The 15,076-nt window shown below is 39.1% G+C and overlaps 2 protein-coding genes and 1 pseudogene across 5 annotated transcripts in view; 1 reads left to right on the top strand and 2 right to left on the bottom strand.

Annotated features, from left to right (window-relative positions):
• Positions 1-8,651, top strand: part of LOC103954084 (putative disease resistance RPP13-like protein 1) — a 36,105-nt gene extending 27,454 nt beyond the window's left edge. The window contains exons 1-5 of one of the 4 annotated variants that reach the window (XM_048570004.1): positions 2,928-3,217; positions 3,339-3,519; positions 3,653-3,786; positions 3,921-8,168; positions 8,390-8,651. In XM_048570004.1, the coding sequence (XP_048425961.1) occupies positions 3,985-8,166 (4,182 nt within the window). In that variant the 5' untranslated portion in view covers positions 2,928-3,217; positions 3,339-3,519; positions 3,653-3,786; positions 3,921-3,984 and the 3' untranslated portion in view covers positions 8,167-8,168; positions 8,390-8,651. Of the gene's footprint in view, positions 1-2,927; positions 3,218-3,322; positions 3,520-3,643; positions 3,787-3,920; positions 8,169-8,389 lie in introns of those variants that run through there. The other 3 variants (XM_048570002.1, XM_048570003.1, XM_048570005.1) reach the window with 3 other exon arrangements.
• Positions 8,652-8,817: 166 nt separating this feature from the next.
• Positions 8,818-12,298, bottom strand: LOC125470676 (annotated as a pseudogene).
• Positions 12,299-12,523: 225 nt separating this feature from the next.
• On the bottom strand, positions 12,524-14,984 carry LOC103954029 (GPI mannosyltransferase 2). The gene is made up of 4 exons (XM_048570016.1): positions 14,441-14,984; positions 13,661-14,274; positions 13,257-13,362; positions 12,524-12,895 (listed from the first exon to the last, which is right to left on the bottom strand). Exons 2-4 carry the CDS (start codon positions 14,016-14,018, stop codon positions 12,802-12,804), a joined length of 558 nt encoding a protein of 185 aa, XP_048425973.1. The 5' UTR covers positions 14,019-14,274; positions 14,441-14,984; the 3' UTR covers positions 12,524-12,801.
• Between the last annotated feature and the right edge of the window lie 92 nt (positions 14,985-15,076).

Genomic DNA, 15,076 nt, shown 5'->3' with positions numbered 1-15,076 from the left:
TGACACGCGTCCACACTAACTTCAAATTATAAACGGCGTTATCTCTTTGGAAAAGAAAAACCAGTTCTTCCTCATGGGTTCTTTTGGAAGGTGGCCTCCTTTTTCTATCCAAATTTTCAGAAAATTAATTTCTTGAGCTCGGCATTGCAAATTGTGATATGAGGTTTTCTTGGTTTGCCGGGTTGCTTTCTGGGTTTGTTTGTCATTGTTCTGTTATGATGCAGCTCGGAATCAGAGTTTGTCACGGTTAATGATCCGGCTGACGTCAGATGGCCCGACATTTGACTCTGTCGATTTTGAGCCTGTCTCTTGCCTGGCTTGGGCTGAGTGCCAGCCTATCTGCTGGGCTGGAGGGGAAAGCCTAGGTACCGGGCCCTTTTTTTGGCTGGTGCCGGCCTATCAGTTCGCCGGTGGAACTGCTCTAAAGAGCCAACTCTTCGTGGTGTTAAACAAGTATGAATTCTCCATCCTCAAAGATCGAATCAAATAAGTATGAATCCTCTTTCTCTGGATTTCCCAATGACCCAAATATCCCTGCAAAATAACCAGAAAGCACGTAACTTTTTTATGATTCTACAAAAAGCAGGCATTTTTTAGATTTTATACAAAAGATGTAGCTAAAACGAATTGAGTAAAAGCATTGCATGCGACCCAGATGAGAAAATTGAATTCTGACAAAAACCCAGATGAGAAAACTGACCTGAAATTGCAAATCTGATCAGAAATGAAGCGATTGGGGATTGGCGCAATACCAGCTGATTGCCTGAGAACTCGACCTTCTGCGTATCGGTTTCCTTTTTATCGTCGCCGGCGTCGTCTTCTTGGGCGGGTCGTTCGGATTTGCCGAGGAAGATAGGCCACAAAGAAATGAAGTGTTTAACAGTGTTTACAAGAAAGATTAGCCTTTTTGTTTTTTTGTTTTTCAAGGCTTAACAGTGTTTAGTGTTGGGAATAAGTTAGGAAGGACATTGCATGAGTTTATAAGAAGTTAAGTTATTTTATATTGTCAATTGATTTTATGGTGGAACATCAATTTTCTTCATAGTATCAGAGCATGTTATCTCACGTGTGAAGTCAAACTGCCACATATGTTCCACGTCACCTTGTTGTGTTGTCCACGTGTTAAGCTTAAAAATTCACCACACGTAAGGGAACGTGTTAGGAATGAGTTACACATTGATGGAAGGAGTGATCTTGCATAGGTTTATAAGAGGTTAAGTTACTCTTCATATTGCTAATTAGTATTATAGTAGAACCTCAACTATAAAAAATCACAGAAAGATCACGTACATGCAAAATTTCGGTTTAGAAGATTTACACGCATAAATAACATGTGAATAATGATGAAGAAAGATTGTGAAAGGTAGAAAATATAAACAAAGAAGATTAGATGAAAACAAAAACTCGAGATTGAAACCAAATAAATGGTTATAACCGTCCTATTAATGAAGATGGACATTAATAGCTCATAAACCCATGCAATGTTCTTCCTATCATGTAATGCGATCGATCGATGTGAAGCTGTTAGAAGGCACCGATCTAAAAAAATAGGTTTAAGCAGGAAAAAGGCTTATTTATTCCTCAAAGATACTTCGAAAGATTAAAAGAAGCTTATGGAAATAGTTTTTTAATTTAAAGTGTTTCTTCTCCCTCCTTTTTTCGATATTGTTTTTAAAAATCACTTTAAAACATTAATTCTGGAAACAATTTTTCTGGACTTTATATTGCTTTATTGGAAGTTGGAGAGAAAATCAATTTGATTGCATCATGAGAACATGGAAACAAAGTTCTAAACAGCAGAGCATTTGATCACATGGAGAAGTTAAACCCTAATTTCTAAAAGCAAAACAAGTCCAAAGCTTCTTTACGACTTCCTTGTTCACCAGCATCATTGTAACTTGTAAGGCAGATTTGTCTGCCTCCAATGAATATCAGGGATATAAAGTAAGTATTATCTAATCACGGATGAATGAAAATGGTCACGGGTTTGAAATTTAGATTCGAATATGAGTTTTAAATCAATTTATTCTTTCTCTTTAATATATTGTTGTAAACAAATAATTATAATAATAAAAAGTGAATTAGATATTGAACATGTATATAAGGGTAAATTAGTTATTGAACATATATATAAGGGAATTTTTATGTAATTAACCCAAGCTATGGAATTAGAAAGAGAGAGATCGAATTTTATTAAAACTCGATAACATGAATGAGTCGTCCAAAATATAATAACAATTGCCATGCGTTTTCCTGCCAAATGATCAACTTTGCCTTCTTGTTCTTTGTGTTGTGTTAGGTAGTTGCTGCATTTTCGCCCCCTTTTTTTGATTAATGAAGGACACTACGAACCTTCACATATATTATAAAATTGATTTAAAAAGCGAAATAAAAAGTGCCACAATTCGTCAAAAATTGTCCTCGGTAAGTCTGAATTAATTTCACTTATATTATTTGAGGAATGTGATATTATGATAACAATATATTCTTTTTAATGTCGTTACACTTTAGACTAGGCACATGAACCAATCATTCAAAACATAAACTTTTTCTAATATTTTTTCTTTGATGCTAAGTTTTTATCACGCGTTATTGTGTTATATTTGAAATATTGATTTAATGGTAAGCTAAATAAGTAATTCTTAAAAAAACATAACTTCTTTTAACTTTTCTTGTTTGTGGATTTAGATGGGAATAGTGGAATTGCAACTTTTCTAGCCTGTGCTGTTTGGTGGAATACTGACACAATCAAACCTAATTCTTAAAATTTGTTTGTTTTGTAGCTTCTTATCTTTGAGGTTTTGTATTAGAAATGTTTGGTTTTATATATATTTTTTCTATTTATTTTCTTTTTATTTTTTTTTTAACGAGGAGTAAGGTTTATGTTATTCTTTGAGAAATCCATGTTACAATGCACTATAGCTTTTTGACTTTATAACCATGTGCTGTTTCTTGTGCTTTGTGCTGTGCTCTTAGGACAAGAGTTTTTTATTAAACAGAGGAAAAAGTAGAAGACAAAATTATGCCCCGCGGCAATGAAGAGATAGAGAAAACAGACAGGATGATTTATCAGAGCAAATTGAACTATTGAAAGCTCTGAAGTCTTTGTCGTCTGAAATTTGGATTTTTTGACTCCACTACGAGATCAGATCAGATCAGATCAGATGGATTGAAGTCTCTTCGTCTTCATGATCATCTGAAAACTTCAATTAATGCAGTAAGTTCTTCTTCCAATTATATTTATTTTCATTTTCTTCATCTTAATTGCAGACTTTGCAGTTTTACACACACACACACACATACGTGGTTTAATGTTCAACAGTTTGTGTGGTTTTAAGCTCGAGAGCTCAAGCGTCCAGGAAACTACTCAGCCTTATTTCAAATGCGCTAACGTTTTCAACTTCAACTAAAACTTGATACCGGGAAGCAAGTGTTCTCTTGATCTGACAATACGAGATCAGATCAGATGGATTCAAGTGACTTCGTCTTCATAATCATCTGAAAATTTCAATTAATGCAGTAAGTTCTTCTTCCAATTATATTTATTTTCATATTCTTCATCTTAATTGCAGGATTTGCAGCTTTATATATACATATATACATGTATATATATATATATATATATATTTACGTGGTTCAACAGTTTGTGCAGTTTTAAGCTCGAGAGCTCAAGCGTCCAGGAAACTACTCAGCCTTATTTCAAATGCGCTAAAGTTTTCAACTTCAACTAAAACTTGATCCCGGGAAGCAAGTGTTCTCTTGATCTGACGATCTGACGATTTCCATGTAAGTTCTCGCTACGCATCTGGTCTTATTACTAATATAATTGAACTATTTGACAGTAAAACGTAACGCGACTCACATACCCGATTGAGCCCATGTGTACCCAATAATTAGTTTTATCTGTTTTAATTGTGCAGCTGTGACTACTTGTGAATCTTAATTGGTATTGGTCAACGGATCAGACATCCAGTTCAAGAAACTATGGCGGCAGAGGCTTTTCTTGTGGCATTTCTCCGAGTGTTGGTTAGCAAGTTGGCGCAGCGCGAGGTCATCAAGTACTGTGGACGCGTAAAGGGCGTTGATAAAAATCTGAAGAAATGGAGTGCCACCTTGTCTGCAATTGGAGCGGTTCTGCATGACGCGGAGGAAAGGCAACTGATGGCTGAGAGCAGCGCACTGAAGCTCTGGCTCGATGATCTCAGGGACTTGGCTTTTGATGCGGAAGACGTGTTGGATAAATGTCATGCTAAAATGTTGAAACGTCAGATACAACATGCTCATTCCAGCACAACAAGCAAAGCATGGAAATTAATTCCTAATCGTATTTCCAACTTCAAAATGAACTCGGAAATACAGAAGATTACCGAGCGATTACAAGAGATATCCGAACGAAAAGACCAGCTTGGTTTGAGAATTGATACTGCGACGTCGACTATTACGGCACGCCAAAACATATCCCCTAGTTCCAGTCAACCAGATGGACCTGTGATTGGAAGGGATGAGGACAAAAGGCAGATTGTTGAGCTGCTGTCGAAACAAGAGCATCGTGCTGCCAATTTCGATGTAGTTGCAATTGTTGGTATGGCTGGAGTCGGAAAGACAACACTTGCTGGACAAGTACTCAAAGATATGATTGCAGCCCAAACGTTTCAACCAGCCGTTTGGGTGTGCGTATCTGACGACTTCAACCTTGGAAAAGTGACAAAGCAAATTCTTGAATCAATCACATCTCGGCAATGTGCCACAGAAGATTACAATAAGGTTCAAGATGATCTGCATAAGGAGTTAGCGGGGAAGAAGTTTTTAATTGTTTTAGACGACGTTTGGAAAACGTGTAGCTACGGTGATTGGATGAAGCTGCAGTCCCCTTTTCGTGATGGAGCACAAGGAAGCAAGATAATTGTGACAACACGTGATACAGATGTTTCAAAAATGATGGGAGCTGCCAAGCTGGTTCACAATTTGGAGCCCATGGAAAATGATGTTTGTTTGCAAGTATTTGAGCAGCATGCATTCTTAAATTCTAACAACGACAAACCACCAAATTACGAGTTACTCAAGGAGAAAATTGTTGCAAAGTGTAGGGGATTGCCTTTGGCCGCGAGGACTCTCGGTGGTGTTCTACTTCGTAAAGAAACATACGAATGGGAAGAAATATTGAACAACAAACTGTGGAGTCTATCAAATGAGCAAGACATACTTCCAGTATTGAGATTAACCTACTTTTATCTTCCTTCACATTTGAAAAGATGCTTTGCCTATTGCTCAATACTTCCAAATGACTATGAATTCGAAGAGAAGCAAATGATCCTTCTATGGATGGCCGAGGGCTTTATTCTTCCCCTACCAGAAGATAATAAGCAAATTGAAGATTTAGGTGCTGATTATTTTCGGGAGCTCGTATCTAGGTCATTGTTTCAAAAGTCAACCGAAAATACTTCAAAATATGTGATGCATGACCTCATTGGTGATTTAGCACGATGGGCAGCTGGAGCAATTTGTTTTAGATTGGAGGATAAGCAAAATGATGATGGTGTACAACTTAGACGTTTTCCGAAGGCACGCCACTCGTCTTACATCACAGGTGATTATGATGGAGTCAAAAGATTTGAGGCATTTTCTGAAGTGAAATGTTTGCGAACCTTCCTGCCACTAAGAAAGGATTATGTTCATGGTTATTTAAGTCGTCATGTTACTTTTGATTTATTGCCAAATTTGCAATACTTGCGGGTGCTCTCTTTTAATAGCTATCATATAACTGAGCTGCCAAACTCAGTCGGTGATTTAAGGTATCTATGGTATCTCGACCTTTCTTACACGTCAATTACCAGTTTACCTAAATCAACAAGCACTCTTTACAACCTGCAGACATTGATATTGGAAGGTTGTTGTGAGTTGAAGTCATTGCCTGCAGACATGAGTAATCTAATTAATTTGCGCCATCTCAACAACTCAGGTGCATCTCAGTTGAAAGGAATGCCTCCAAAACTAGGTAAATTGGTGAATCTTCAATCTTTGCCTAATTTTGTGGTGAGTGGTGGTAGTAATCAATCGGCGATAAGGGAGATAGAGTTCTTGATGCATCTCCGAGGGACATTGTGCATCTCAAGATTGGAGAATGTGACTGATGTCGAGGATGCTGGGAGGGCCACATTAAAATGCAAGGAGAGTCTTGATTCGTTGGTCCTAGAATGGTCTCATTCAAGCGAAACGGAATCCGATGTGCTTGACATGTTACAGCCTCATACAAAGATCAAGGAGCTCACCATCAAGAGATATGCCGGAAAGAAATTTTCATCATGGGTGGGATGTCCTTTGTTCTCTAATATGGTGCTTGTGCGCTTGAAGGAGTGTAATAAATGTTTAACGTTGCCACCCCTCGGACAATTGCCTCATCTCAAAGAACTTTATATTGAAGGAATGAATGCAGTGGGAAGTGTTGGTGCTGAGTTTTATGGAGAGTGTATCTTGCCATTTCCGCTATTAGAGACTCTTGAGTTTGTGGATATGCAGCGTTGGAAGGAATGGCTTCCTTTCCAACTGGATCACGGAAGTGGTGTTTTCCCTTGCCTGAAAAGGCTTTCAATCAAAAAATGTTCTAAGTTGGAAGGTAAGCTGCCAGAGAACCTTGATCTGTTAGCCAAGCTTGAAATTGTTAAATGTAAGGAATTGGTGGTTTCAATTGCCAACTATAAACAACTTCGTCAAATAAACATTGAGGGTTGTAAAGCGTTGGTGCATACAGCTGCTAAGGTTGAGTTTGAGTCATTAGAGTCCTTGTGTCTTTCAAACATTTCGGAGCTGAGGTCTCTGCAAACAGGGGAATTGTGCAGAAAGGGATTAACCAAGGTTAGAGAATTGAAGATTAATGGATGTAAGGAGCTGAAGTCTTCATTGAAGAATGAGGCTGGATTATTGCAGCAGTTGACTTCCCTTGACCGTTTGAAGATCGAAGACAACTCTCCTCTAGTTGAAGAATTGGGAAAAGAAGCAGAGGAGTCGCAAATATTGGAGTGCAGGATTGAGTATCTGGAGTTAATCAAGTGCGAAAATCTTTTGAAGCTACCAAAGGGGTTAAATCAGTTGTCGTCTCTTCAAGAGCTTGGCTTACACAAATGTTCACGTCTAGCTTCTTTTCCAGATGTTGGTCTGCCACCTTCTCTTAAAGACATCAAGATTACCGAGTGTCATTCGTTGATATATTTGGCAAATTTTCAGATTCCCCAAAATCTCAGAAAAATAGAGATAAGTGATTGCAAAAGTTTGAAATCACTAGTAGATGATGTTAGTTCTTGGTCGTCTTCTTGTCTTGAGCACTTGATTATCCGGAGTTGTCAATCTCTGACGTCGTTATCATTGAGTGGCCGGCTTCTCGGGACACTTAAACACCTTCACATGTTTGGTTGTGAACAACTGGAGCTAATCGCAGAGGACGGGTTCTTCGGCGACAACACCAATCACTGCCTTGAATGTATTAGGATCTGGGATTGCCAAAATCTGAAATCCTTACCGGATGGCTTATGCCACCTCAGCAATCTTCAACAGCTAAGTATTTACAAATGTGGAAGTCTTGTTTCCATCCCGCGACTGAGTGGGGGGAGAAGACCCTCCAACCTGAGATATATCCGGATCACAGATTGCGAGAAATTGGAGGCGTTGCCCGCAGACATGCACAATCTCAACTCTCTTGAGGATTTGTGGATCGACTACCGTGAAGGTTTGGCTTTTCGTCCCAACCTCACGTTTCTTGAAATTAACAAGGTCAAGAGCTGTAAGTCATTGTGGGAGTTGGAGTGGGGGTTGCACAGACTCACCTCTCTTAGAAATTTGTGGATCAGTGGTGAAGACCCGGATACGGTGTCGTTTCCACCCGACATGGTCCGGATGGAGACGCTTCTTCCCAAATCGCTCACTCAACTCGAAATAGGTGGCTTCCCGAATCTGAAGAAACTGAGCAGCAAGGGCTTTCAATTCCTCACCTCCCTTCAATCTCTGTATCTCTTGAATTGTCCAAAGCTAGCATCCATTCCAGAGGAGGGTCTGCCTCCTTCACTAGAGGAATTAGTCATCAAAGGGTGTCCAGTGCTAGAAGAGAGATGCCAACCAGGAAAAGGACGCTACTGGCACAAAATATCCCACATCCCTTCCATACAGAGATTTTAGAGGTATCATCGTACCAAGAAATGTTTTATTATTATTATTATTAATATTATATTCATTATTATTGTTAAGCATCTTTGGTTGGATCTTGGCATCATGTCCACAATATTTTGTGGGATCATGATATCATGTCCAAATAATATATCCAAAGGCAAATAGAGAAGAAGTTAAAATCTTTTTGGCAGTTTACTTATGTCCTCAAGATTTTGGGGTTTCACTGTTTCAGCATTGCATGCTTCTTCGCTTTGGGAGTCCAGTGGCTGACACAGTAGAGCTGGTTATGTCCTGCTTTGGGAGCGATTCTTTGACGACAGCAATGGCTGTTTCTAGGCCAAGCTTTCTTCTCCCAAGTTTTGAGTTTTTCTCACTGGGTTTTCTCCGGGCAACATTGATTTGTAATACAAGTGTGCTACTCTTTCTCCCAAGTTTGGAGTTTTTCCCACTGGATTTTCTCCGAGCAAGATTTTAACGAGGTCATTTAATCCTAATCATTTGTAATTCCTCCCCTTGACGGAATGATTGTGACTTGTGAAGCTAGTAATGCATTTAATTTAATGTGTCGAGAATAATGCAATTAAAGAGGAATGGGAAAGCCAAGGGGCTTGTTGCTCAAGTGGGTAAGAGCGTTTTTACCCTTGCACCTGAAGTTATATGGTCGAATCTCACCTGATAAAGTGAAGAACTGTGTTTAACGAAGAAGTATTGTCCTATCAGAAATTAGATTACGGCAACACATGACCTATAGACTACAAAAACCAAATTCCATTTTTGTTACCTTTTTCGCCAAATCCTAAGTTGTATAACTCCAACCAACGGAATCAAATCCGATTAGTACAGATCATTCGCTTGCTTTCTCATCTTTCCTGGATTACCACCCCGCTGTTGATTCGCGGCAGTGGGAGAGAATGGATCAAAAAGTTGCTGTCCTCCTCTAGGACCAGACGCGGACTTGCCAGAGGCAAATGCGAGATTGTTGCTGAACTGTTGATTTGGAGGACGTGGGATCTCAGGTTGAGTTGAGTGAGCAGGATAGTTTTGTTGAATTTGAATATGATTTCCTGGCCTTGGAGGCAGAGGACTGGGCAAATTGGGAATCTGGTGAGGTGGATTGAAGTTAGCCGGTCTCATTGGCGACTGGTGTCCGAGGTAGAACGGTACTGGAGTCTATAAAGGTTGCGAGTCTGGGAGGAACTAAGATGGCAGTTGAATTTCTGGCGTAGGGAGGAGTAGATATATAAGCAGATGGATGCTGACCCAATGTCGTCACCGAGCTATGGTCTCAATAACACCTGACTGCCTGGCTGAGGAAACTGGCAAGACGGTGCCTGAGGTGCTGCAGGTGGCAACATTGGTCTGGCGAGAGAAGCATTCTGTGGTGAGAAGTGACTGCTTGACTGGGGAACCGTTTGGAAGGATGGATTCTGTGGTCCGTGAGGCTGAAAAGTTAAAATGCCAGGGCTTGGAGCCGTCATCATTGATGGTTCTAAGGGAGCAAAACTTGGAACACTTCCAGAAACAGAACTTGAAACTCTTGCTTGCAGAGATGTATAAGGAAGTCCCGCTTGAGGTTGTGGAATAAAAGTAAAGCTTGGTGCTGCAATAGAATGGTTTATAGAAGATACCATATTGGCCGTTGATATATTTGGAGGTGGCGGCATGGATGCAACACCTGGTTGTGGAGCTGGTGGACCGCTTGACCATCCAGTAGAGCTCCCAGCAGGCAGTTATCCAGGACAATTAATAGACATGTATTGCAGAAATGAAGGTGCAAAATTTGTGGGGGTCGGTTTCCCATGAATGTGAGGGGAACTGAAACATTATTTTAAACTGATTCAGCCTGGGAAGCCATATATGTATGCGGCAAAATTTGTGTTCTTGGTGGGTTTTGTATAGGGGAAACAAGAGATGTTGTCTAGGGGAAACAAGAGATCAAGGAAGCCCAAATGATGAAGGCAGGTCTGTGGGGTTGAAAGGTGATGTTGACAGATGGGATGGACTGTTGAGAATTGGTCGGGATGGATTGTTGAGAATTGGTCTTGAAGAATTCAGCGGATTGAAGCCAGGCATATTCACAGGAGCGGAAGATGCGCCCGTCAAGAAAAAATGGACCAGGGTACTGAAACTGCCCATTCAGTGAGTTTGTGCAGGTCCTGCCAGTGGTTGCACCATTCCCTGATTTACCTCAGTTGACGGAACCATATTAGAGGTGGTACCGTCCTGGACTTGACTAGGAACATGAGCATTATCACCAGAAACTGAAGCACCTGTACCGGTAACCGCTACCAGATTTCCCTATATGGAAGTAATTCAAGTAACGATAGTGAGAAAACAACTGTAGAAATCATAATAAATAGCATGAAAGAATAAAGTATAAGAAACTGTTGGATGTAAAGCTTGATGTTTAAACATAAAACGAAACTCACTGATACAGAGGTGACTAGCAGTTCAATTATAGCAACCGCTGCAACTACTTTCTCAAATGTGTCAGCTGATATATGAACGTATAAGTTTTCATATTCACCCTGGATTTCACTCCTATCAGATGGTTTTATTTCAGCCAGCAAATAAGTTGAAGAATAAAAGAGGGAAAAGTCAATACATGTATGTATGGGCATTATGTCACATCTCGAAGCAACCAATTGATATGTTGAAGAAAAGATGAAAATGGGTAAAACTGATAATAAGAACCGTTCTATATTATTTACTGATAAGTACCTTCTGTTCTATCCCTGCTTTGGTATCATAGACTTGAATCTTGGCTCCACGTTCTTCGTTTCCATCACAATCCCATTACCTCTCTGGTTCAAGTGTGCTGCCTCTGTCATCTATGTGGCCTCAGGCCTTGTAATACTATTTTGTCACCAATATAGCCGGCAAGAATTAAAACAACACCAAGATGAAAGTGTTCGAGAGAGGAGACATAATTAAATTGCACTGTTGAATATTACTCTTGTATATGTGTGTCCTTGAATAAACTAGGACTAATTCGATGAAATTGAAAGGACATGGATCAAAGTGGATCTTTGTGAAAACTCTATATAACATGCAGAAAAGAACAAAATTGTCACCTTTTCAGGAGACAGTCACGCTATGCTTATATACAGAGGCAAGCAACTAAAGATATTAAGCAGTGGAACTCCCCAAACAATAGAAGAATATCCTTCAGTATACAAGAAATTCAATCTGGGACTGTAAGAAAGGCACAAACTTTGAAAAGCTCTCATCTGAGACTCCTAGCTGAACACTATCAAGTGAAAGGATAGAAGTTCAAAAAGAGCAAACTGCCTAGAAGAAGGTAGGCGGCAGAGTATGCCCAAACTATATATATCCCCATCTTTTACCAGTGCCACGGGTTTCATTATATACGAGGCAAACCAATAGAGGGGAGGGCTGAAAGATAAGAAACGAGTAGCAACCTGTCAAACATGAAGCATCAAAAGTTAGGATACATAGTGAAGCTAATAGCAAAGGTAATCAATTTTCCAAATAAGACCAATAAGCGGCACAAGCTAAAAACCAAGATAGTAATCACTAATCTGCTATGCCATTCTGATCACAAGGCAGTATCTTTACACCATCTACTAAGTGAAAAGTTTTAGTCTTGGTGCATACAAATTTGGACATACATGCATAGGTTGGAGTATTCAAAAAGTAAAACTTCAGCGTGATTAATATTTACATGCTTGGTTAGTATTCATCTATCAAGCAACTGATTTCCACTAGCTTGCCTTTCCATTGAAAGATAAGATAAATCATGATGTCAATGATGATTGAAATTTTTTTGAGTTTTCATCCGAATCCAAATATAAACCCAAAAAATTTGACAAAATTATATTGTCAAGTCAAAGAGAATTACTGACAACCATCATATCATAAGGCTGAAATTTAGAATTTTATATTTTTCAAATACTGCTAACTTAAATTCTTTGGCAAAATAAATAACTTTAAGAGGGAATAAAGTCAAACCTGCACATGCATGACAAAAAACGCCGCGGCTGCCATAAATCCCAAATGTAGAATACATGGAAGCACAGCAACAGACAAGTATCCTCGCTTTGCTGATAATTTACGTTCTTCTGAGATAAGAGCAGGACCATCTTTGTTCACTTGGTTCCTTGCTTTGAGATTGTGATTTTCTGTCACATTTGCAAACAATTGATTACATGGTCTTGAAAGGCAACATAAAAATGGAAGGTAAACAATATTCCAAAAATATTGATTAGGTCATGCATAATAAAACAAATTTATAATCATGGAACTGTGTAGGCAAAATAAATTATTGATAATCATGATACTGACCCTTAATCTTTCATATATACAAATTTAAAAATCATAAATAAAATAAAAAATTGAAACCTACAAAAGGATGCTTCCTCAAGAAAACAGCATCATAGGTCTGATGCATAGTCTGAAAACAGAAATAACCAGCATTGAGCACTCCATTGGACCTTGAAAATCCAGAGAGGGCAAACCAAAGAACAGCAATAACATCTTTTCCAGATATTAGATGATACAATCCTCCAACTGAAAAAAGGGCGAACAATGTCTCTGAATATTTGCAGTATAAAGCAGATGAAAACCCCAGCCTGATGCAATAGCATAGGTACCAACAATATAAAGCAGATGAAAACAGGAAAACTACATTGATGAATAGAATATGGAAGCTGGATTGAAGCAAAACAAGATCGAAGCCCTCACTGCTGCTTCATGGTCCAAAATAACAACTGAAAGCCTGTTAAAGTGACAAAGGGAAGATAAGTAATCAAAAGTTTTAAACCAAACAAAAGGTCAATGTCAAAATAATCAAGGGCAGCCAATTGAATCCAGGTTCATAAATATTATAGTTCCCCATTCTCGAAACTTCATTCATATATATTCCAACATTATTTCCCTTTGATTGTCGACAAAATCCAATTTCAGAGGAATAGGGTCTCATTAAGGAAAGGTATTTACTTTCATTTGTAAAATGGTGCAAGTAAAGCTCTAACTATTGTTGGAAAAGAGACACACTTGAAGCTACCAAGTAGTTATACTCCGGATAAAGTTTGCCTAATCAAATTGAGCTTCTAAAAATCCTAACCGAACCAGCTCACCTGTATAGATAAACAGCTGCAAACATGAAGCCAATGTTGTTGATCACATAGCCAGATAATCCTAACACAGCTCTCTGCCCAATGACCGGAACCAATGGTGCCAAAACTGAAACCACAAAGCACCACTGCCTAGTTGTAAAAAAGCACTTATCCAAAGTTCAGAGATTGCCAATTGGGTAAGCTCAAAGTTCACTAATTGCCAATTGGGTAATCTCAAAGTTCACAAGTTGTCAACTGGGTAAGCTCAAAGTTCACAAATTTTCAATTGGATAACCTCAAAGTTCACAAATTGCCAATTGGGAAAGCTCAAAGCCATAAATTGCAAATTGGGTACTGCTCAAAAATTCAGAAACTAAAAAATTTACCAAATGGGTATTACTAAAAACTGCTAATCCGAGCCTAACCTGTGCGGGATAACATCGACATGCAAAGAGGAAGAAGGGGGAAGAAAGCGTAGGTCTGCTCGTACTCATAGCCACACTCTGCAATCCGAACAAAGTAGACACTGTCCCACACAATGCTGGACTCGATAGCGGAGATCAGAGAAGGAAAGAGAACGTTTTGTTGTGAGGGGTTGGTGGATAGGCAATTGGGGTTGATGGGGGCAGAGGTGTCGTAGGGGGACAAGAGAGTCCGCCATAGGAAGTTTAGAGTCGGGACTAGGAGTCGGACTGGATTGCTGATCTGATAACTGTGGTTTCGTGGTGGAGTCTCGGTGAGGAATTCGTCGAAGAGACCGGAAACAATGGGAACGGGATGCATGGAGGATGAGTTTCAGGAGTTCAAACCTTCTGCGCCAAAATTTCCCTGTGGTCTCTCTGTGACATAACCAGATTTTGACACGTGTCCACACTAACTTCAAATTATAAACGGCGTTAACTCTATGGAAAAGAAAAACAAGATAAAGAACCAAGAACTCCTCGTAGTGTTAAACAAGTAGGAATTCTCCATCCTCAAAAATCAAATTCAAATAAGTATGAATCCTCTTTCTCTGGATTTCCCAATGACCCAAATATCCCTGCAAAATAACCAGAAAGCACATAACTTTTTTATGATTCTACAAAAAGCAGGCATTTTTGAGATTTATTACAAAAGATGTAGCTAAAACGAATTGAGTAAAAGCATTGCATGCGGCCCAGATGAGAAAATTGAATTCTGAGAAAACCCCAGATGAGAAAACTGACCTGAAATTGCAAATCTGATCAGAAATGTTGGATTTTTGCCTGAGAACTCTCACCCAGATATGGTTGGGGATTGGCGCAATACCAGCTGATTGCCTGAGAACTCGACCTTCTGCGTATCGGTTTCCTTTTTTTCGTAGCCGGCGTCGTCTTCTTGGCGGGTCGTTCGGATTTGCCGAGGTAGATGGGCCACAAAGAAATGAAGTGTTTAACAGTGTTTACAAGAAAGATTAGCCTTTTTGTTTTTTTTTTCAAGGTTTAACAGTGTTTAGTGTTGGGAATGGGTCCAATAGAAAAATGGACTTTGTATGAGCTTATAAAAAGTTGGAATACTCCTCATATTGTCAATTAGTTTTATGGTGGAACCTCAACTTTTTTCATGGTATTCATGGGATGAGGGACCTTGTATGAGATTATAAGAGATTAGAATACTTCTTATATTGCTAATTAATTTTATGTTGGTTCTCCAAATTTCTCCGTTTAGAACGACTTTCTTCGTTTAAAACCGTAGAACATGCAAATTTTCGGTTCAGAAGATTTAAACGCATACATGACATGTGAATAATGATGAAGAAAGATTGTTAAAGGTAGAAGATAGAAATAAAGAAAGATCAGATGAAAACAAAAACTCGAGATTGA

The sequence above is a fragment of a genome, unplaced genomic scaffold (genome assembly GCF_019419815.1).
Source record: "Pyrus x bretschneideri cultivar Hongxiangsu unplaced genomic scaffold, Pyrus_bretschneideri_v1 Contig51, whole genome shotgun sequence".
Classification (NCBI taxonomy): domain Eukaryota; kingdom Viridiplantae; phylum Streptophyta; class Magnoliopsida; order Rosales; family Rosaceae; genus Pyrus; species Pyrus x bretschneideri.
The sequence above is the reverse complement of the archived record's forward strand: the minus strand, read 5'-3'. Positions and strand labels throughout refer to the sequence as shown.